We start from the raw sequence: 6370 nt of genomic DNA on the forward strand, positions 1-6370 counted from the left end.
ATTTTAAAAAGATTACTTCACTCTGAGTTGATATGTACTATTAATTTAATTTATTTAATACATGAATTAAACACTACAAAATTGAACTATTCAAACCATCAAAGTATGGTTTTGCTTTATTTTTTCATATATATATTAATATAATTATTAATAATTATTAATAAAAAATATAATAAACAATAACAAAGTAAATTAACACTGCTCGATACTAATTAACGAGGTGTCATCATCGATCCCCCGTTTGAGTCTCACCCCCCCATCACTTGAAGCTACCAAGTACATTCCAAACACACTTCTGACTCTATACTTCTCGTCTTTTGCACGTTCAACAACAAAATATGTAGACTCTTCGGGGAAGATATTCCCCGTCACTACTCCCTCCCCTTCACCAACTTTCAAGTACTTTCCATCTTCTGTCCGGAACGCCATATACCCTTCCCGTGATGTAGTCACTATACTAAAGAGTTCCCATCCGCGGCACTCCGTTCTATTCCACTCCACTGTACCATCTGGTTGTGCACTTAAATACCGTCCGTCTTGTGATCGAAATGCCACTTCCTTTGTGACGTCCAACAGAAACTCGGGGTGTTGCGATCTAACTTCTATCTTGAAGAACTCCCAATGCTGTGCGGCGAGTCTATTCACTTCAATATCTCCATTCTTCTGCACCGACACAAACCTTCCCGTAATGCTTTTGAGTGTGTATTTCCCTTGTTCTGGTGCGGGGCCTATTGTAAAGAATTCATCCTCAAAGGCAAGTTCTCGATTTGCGTGTAACTCCCCATTGGAGACACTTAAGAACTTCCCATGTGACGTTCGGATAGTGACAAATCCAAATCGTGGTGCAGCACTCATAGTAAAAAGTTCATTCTCCTCACATACAGGACTCGTCCAAGTCACCGTATTGGTATGATCAACACTTAAATATGTTCCTTTATGTGATATAAAGCAAACGCGACTTACAAAGAAGTGTGAGGGGTCGTACTCATTTTGTGTGTTCAGTTGTGGTGAGCCGTCCATCTTGAATTGAGTCGTTTTCAAGTTTTTTCTCAAGTGGTGAAATAATTCTATTTTTGAGTTTGACGTCAGGAACCAAATGTCACCGATGAAGCAATTCAGACATAACCAACTTTCTCTATTTTTCATTAACTTTGTCGCTCACTTTATATCGACTTGTTCAATTGCAAATGCTTTGGAACAACAAAATGAAACAGAAATAAGTCTTATTAATCACTTTTGTTATGTTCTTTGTTCTCCGTGGTACTTTCAAAGAAGAACACATATGTAAAGAAGATCACTAAAAGAAGGTCTTGAGGGCATTTCTGGAGAGTCAGTATTAAGTAGAATACACAGAAGGAACAAGTGTGTGCCAATGGGGACAAATTCACAACAAAAATGAAGGTCAAAAAGACTACAAAGACACTGACTCCAATAGAGAAGTGGTATGGTATATTCAGTCGCACACACAAGTCTACAACCCGATATGAAAAGAGTACTGCTGCTGATATATAGTCGACGGCAAGGAAGTATGGGCAATGCTGGAAGTGGACCATTAACACAAGTAACACAAAGAATGTCCACATCCAGTTTCCTAGTGTTGTGTCGTTAGGTATAACTACCCAAAAGAGAACAACAGGGACTACTAAAAATGAAAAGTTCATCATATGCTTTACAACGTTGTTACAACATCTACAGAGTAATGCGTAGCAAAACACAAAGACGAGACTGTGTGTAAACACAACAGACGACACATTATACCGAGTCGTATCCACAAAGTCATTTATCTTAGAGGAAATACCTAAGTCATCATAACTGGAATCGCCTAAGATATTTTGCGTGGATTCAGTGAATTTGCTGTAATCCAAAAAGACCACCATTTTCATCACCCCACACAAAATTCCAGGACGAAGTAAGATGAATGACATCACAAATAAAGAGCAATAGAGCACCCCACTGACAAGACTGATTTGAAATAGACTACACTTCTTAAAGCCACTTGATAAAAGGAATGATGTAGATGATATCATAAACGCTGTGAAGAAGAGCGTGTTAATATCTACTGTTTTTAAAGACGGAAATACATTCAAGTATGTTGATGTTCCCATACACATATTATGATTAAGCCACTGTTTGATCGTAGTCAACGCAGTCACTTCAAAGTGTTGGGACTGTTCGAGCACAACATGAGTGACAAGTACAGTCGTTGTCAATAGAAGAAGTACAAGACTTAGAACTCTTCCTACACTCATGGTGTTTTGAATTATTTAATTTATAGTATGTAAATAGAACTTTTATGGTATTTCAATAATGTCTTTTGTTTTCTACTAAATAGTATTAATTAAACTATATATTCAACTAATACGCAAAACGAATGATTAAACTATTAATATAATTATTAATTAAACTATCATTAAAACTATTAAGTATAATATTTTTTATTATTTTATAATAATACAATGAGTACTAATACAAAAGATGAAAAAACTGATCACTTTTTAGCTAAACCGCCTTTGCTGACAGGCATAAACTTCTTCTTTTCAGTGACTTCTCTTTGCATGAACCAAATAGCGCCTTGTCCGGCACCTTCAGCCTTCCTCTTTTGTTCTTCAAGATACGCCTCAGCTTCTGCTACTTTGTGGTTTGCGTCTTGGACGGATTGTTCCGCTTGTTCTTGTGCTTCGACGGCTTGTTTTTCGGCTTCTTCAGCTTCTTGTTGTGCTTTTTCACTTTGTGCTTTAGCTTCATTTGAGGCTTGAAGAGCTTGTTCGGCCTCTTCTTTTGCTTTTTCAGCCGCTTCTTTGGCTTCAGCAGCAACTTGTTTAGCGGCGTCTGCGTCTTCTTTCGCCTTCTGAGCAATTTCTTTAGCTTCTTCTGCCTGAGCTTTTGCTTGTGCTGCTCTCTCTTTAGCATCATCGGCTTCTTGTTTAGCTTTTTCACTCGCGTCTTTTGCGTCTTCTGATTTCTGTTTTGCTTCTTCTGCTTGTTGTTTAGCATTCTCACTTTCTTGTTTTGCAGTTTCAGCAGCATTCTTGGCTTCTTCGGCTTGCGCGTTAGCCTCTTCGGCAGCTTTTTGAGCGGCTTCTGCTTGGTTCTTAGCTTCTTCAGCAGCAGTTTTGGCTTCGAGAGCTTGTTGAGCTGTAGCAGAAGCCTTTTCACGTGCTTCTGTTGCTATTTTGACTATGTGTTATTACGTCATATTAATAGATAAGAAGTACAAAGTGAACAAACCTGGCTTGGCGGCTCTCTTCTGAGCGGCTTCTAATGTGATTTTGGCTCTTCTTAATGGCAAATCATCTTCATTGTCTAATTTTGCCAATTCTTGAATAGCTGCATTCTTCGCAACTAAACCAGATGTCTCAATCTTCTTCTTTAAAGCAGCTTTCTTGTTCTCTTTGGCTTCTTCTTGTGACTTGACTTCGTTCAAAGCTTTGGTGACTTCATCTTCAGCAGCTTGAGCTTCTTTTTGTCGTTCAATGGCGTCGTCCTCGTCTTTTTTGGCAACCTCTGCAGCGTTGGCAGAGATCTGCGCGGTATTGACACTCTCTTCAAGCTTCTGTGTGGCTTCTTCGACTTTTTGTTGACTGATCTGAAGCTTCTCTTCAGACTCCTGAAGCTTTTGTTTACTCACTTCAAGCTTTTGAGCAGCTTCGTTATCAGCTTCAGTGGCTTCCTCAAGTCGTTGCTTCGCTTCTTCGAGTCGTTGATTGCTTATTTCAACCTTCTCAGAAGCTTCATTGTCACGAGCAGTAGCTTCTTCTACCTTCTGCTTTGATTCTTCAAGTCTTTGGTTACTGATTTCGACCTTCTCAGCAGCTTCATTATCTCTTTGAGTGGCTTCTTCCACTTTTTGTCTTGCTTCCTCGGCTTTAGCGGCACTTTCCTCTGCCTTTTTGGTGGAGATCTCAAGTGCTTCTTTAGCTTCACTATTTTTCTGTTTCGATTCTTCCGCAGCTTTTTTAGACTCTTCTGCCTTTTTAGTGGCTTCTTCAAAAGCAATGGTGACGTCTTCTAACATCTGTTTGGCTTTGGCAAGCTCCTCTGTGTTACCACCTTGTGGGGCGTTAACGACTTCCTTCCAATCGTACCCAAAATAGAAAATAAGGAAGTTGATCATAGATATCTTTTTAAAGGAAGTCACACCGACTTTTCTCATATGGTTTCTCATCTCTTGGAAGGTCAGATGAGCATTCAATTTTTCAAAAACTCTGTGCATATTAACTTCGTCCAAGCCACAACCCTCTTTCCCATTTTCTTGTTCCAAACTGGAAAACAAGCCAACGAATTTCCAAAGTTCCTCAGCACGGGCATCTTTCTCTTTCAACCACATCGCATTCAACATCCAGACGGCCTGGTCTTGGAACTTCTTTTGTCCAATTTCTTTCAATTGTTCTAAATCACTCATCTGCTGTGTTATATTTTCTAGTTCGACTTTAATACCACTGCTGATTTTGCTTTTTGGAAGGTGGAAGAGACAAAAGAATAAAACTTTGGAGGTATGTATTGCTTTGAAGTATTTTATTGGATTCTATTCAACCACCTTTTGGAGCGTTGTTTATAAAAGACTGCACCGAAGCATTTTTTTTTTTTTTTATCATTGTCAATGCAAAACGCACATTTTATTTCATTTCTTTGTTATAAATAACATGAAAACAACCAGAATTACTTGTTTATAATTTGTGTCTACAAATTTCAGGTTTTGTGCTGACACCAATAAAGGTCGTGTAATTGTTTTCAAAACAAATATAGTTTGGTGTGGAATTCATTGAAATGTCTCAGACCAAGCATTTGACTATTCCAATCTACAAATTCAATGTTGATCTAGTAAATAAACAAACATCAATTAATTATCGATAACCCGCCACTCCATGACGGTTAGAATATACAAAAATGGTTTTTGGTTGCCACAAACCTCGATTTTGAAGTTTCAAAGTATCGACGAATTGAAGAAAACTTTTTGAAAAAAAAAAAAGAAGAAGGGTTTGAGCATAACCACATGTCGACGCCAATAGATACATACACAAGTCTCCCCGAAATTTTACCACCGTCTTTCAGTTCTTACGAAGTGTACTGTGACGAGTTAAACGACTTTTTGTCTGCCAATCAAAACCTTTTCACGACGAACCATTACGACGAGGATGGGATGTACCTCGACACGGAAAGGAGTGTCCACGCTTTCATGTACAATCAATTTGATTCATTACCAGAAGAATGGAAAAGTCAATTTCTGATCCCACTTGAAGTATATGCAACTGCGCATCCAGAACACGCTTTAGAGGTGTATTGTTACTTAATGGACTTGATGACGGATAAGATGCCAACGCTGCCATACCCATCTGGTGTCGACTTGGAAGTCATCAAAATGCTCAAGGAGAAGTTCCCTGTAGCTCACGGCTTAAATGACTTTATTGACCATTGCCGAAGACTGACCCCACGAAAGTTTGAAGACTCTTTTCAGTTTGATCCCAAAGCAAAAACGTGGTTTACAAAAGACATTAAAGGGAAGTCCCAACCTATAGACGTCGTCTTTATGAAACAAAAGAAAAAATACGAAATTCGACTCTTAGGCGATTTGATCATTAAAATAGCGAAGAACAGCGACGTGAAAACTATTGTTGATGTTGGCAGTGGGAAGGGGTACTTGACTGAATACATCGTCTTAAATTCCCCGTTGCGTGCCGTCGGGATCGAAGGCAATGCGGACTTTACAAACAAAATGGCGATACGTGTGAATGACGTTGATCGGAAAAGAGCGAAAGGCGTGCAACTGACTCACTCGGAAAGTTACACGGCGTTTTTAACAGCGGAGACGACGTCGTCTGAGTTCTGCGACATCGCCAAATTGCATGAAGAGAGTGTGTTATTAACAGGCCTTCACCCATGTGGGGATTTAACTCCGACGCTCCTTCGAATGTTTCAAGGGATTCCGGAGATTAAAAGTGTGTGTATGGTTGGGTGTTGTTATCACAAACTAACGGAGAACAAATACATCTTGATGGATGACGAGAAACAGCGAACGCTCTTTGAGAAGTGTCCCACGTGTGTTCCGAAGAAGTTTGGGTTTCCGATGAGTAAGCGTCTCTTGCACGACAGAATAATTAAGTTCCACATGGCGGAAAATTACGTGACGAGTAATCCCCACCCTGAGGGGAAGACTAGAGAAGAGTGGTTGTACGCTATGAAGATGCAAAGTTATCGAGCGGCTTTGGAATTGTTCATTCATCAGCACTTGCCCAAGTTTTATGAGTCACATTACACAGGACAAATTCGAGAGTTGCACACTAAGACATTTGGACTGTACTTAACGCGAGCTTTAGTGAATATAAGAAGACATACAGAAACATTCGAATACGGAAATAAAGAGTATGGACCA

The 6370-nt window shown here is 39.4% G+C and overlaps 4 protein-coding genes across 4 annotated transcripts; 1 reads left to right on the plus strand and 3 right to left on the minus strand.

The window, feature by feature from the left end:
- Positions 1-192: 192 nt before the first annotated feature.
- On the minus strand, positions 193-1146 carry EIN_022550 (hypothetical protein; the record flags this gene model as incomplete). Its single annotated transcript, XM_004257359.1, has 1 exon — positions 193-1146. One exon carries the CDS (start codon positions 1144-1146, stop codon positions 193-195), a length of 954 nt encoding a protein of 317 aa, XP_004257407.1.
- An 80-nt stretch (positions 1147-1226) lies between these two features.
- EIN_022560 (hypothetical protein) lies at positions 1227-2249 on the minus strand (the record flags this gene model as incomplete). The annotated part of the gene is made up of 1 exon (XM_004257360.1): positions 1227-2249. The coding sequence occupies one exon, from the start codon at positions 2247-2249 to the stop codon at positions 1227-1229; it is 1023 nt and encodes a 340-aa protein (XP_004257408.1).
- Positions 2250-2488: 239 nt separating this feature from the next.
- On the minus strand, positions 2489-4402 carry EIN_022570 (hypothetical protein; the record flags this gene model as incomplete). Its single annotated transcript, XM_004257361.1, has 2 exons — positions 2489-3177; positions 3229-4402. The coding sequence occupies 2 exons, from the start codon at positions 4400-4402 to the stop codon at positions 2489-2491; spliced, it is 1863 nt and encodes a 620-aa protein (XP_004257409.1).
- Positions 4403-4993: 591 nt separating this feature from the next.
- On the plus strand, positions 4994-6370 carry EIN_022580 (hypothetical protein; the record flags this gene model as incomplete). The annotated part of the gene is made up of 1 exon (XM_004257362.1): positions 4994-6370. A coding segment is annotated over one exon (1377 nt), but the record flags the coding sequence as incomplete, so codon positions are not given.

The sequence above is a fragment of the Entamoeba invadens genome, assembly GCF_000330505.1.
Source record: "Entamoeba invadens IP1 unplaced genomic scaffold scaff_1105074724629, whole genome shotgun sequence".
Taxonomy (NCBI): domain Eukaryota; phylum Evosea; order Mastigamoebida; family Endamoebidae; genus Entamoeba; species Entamoeba invadens.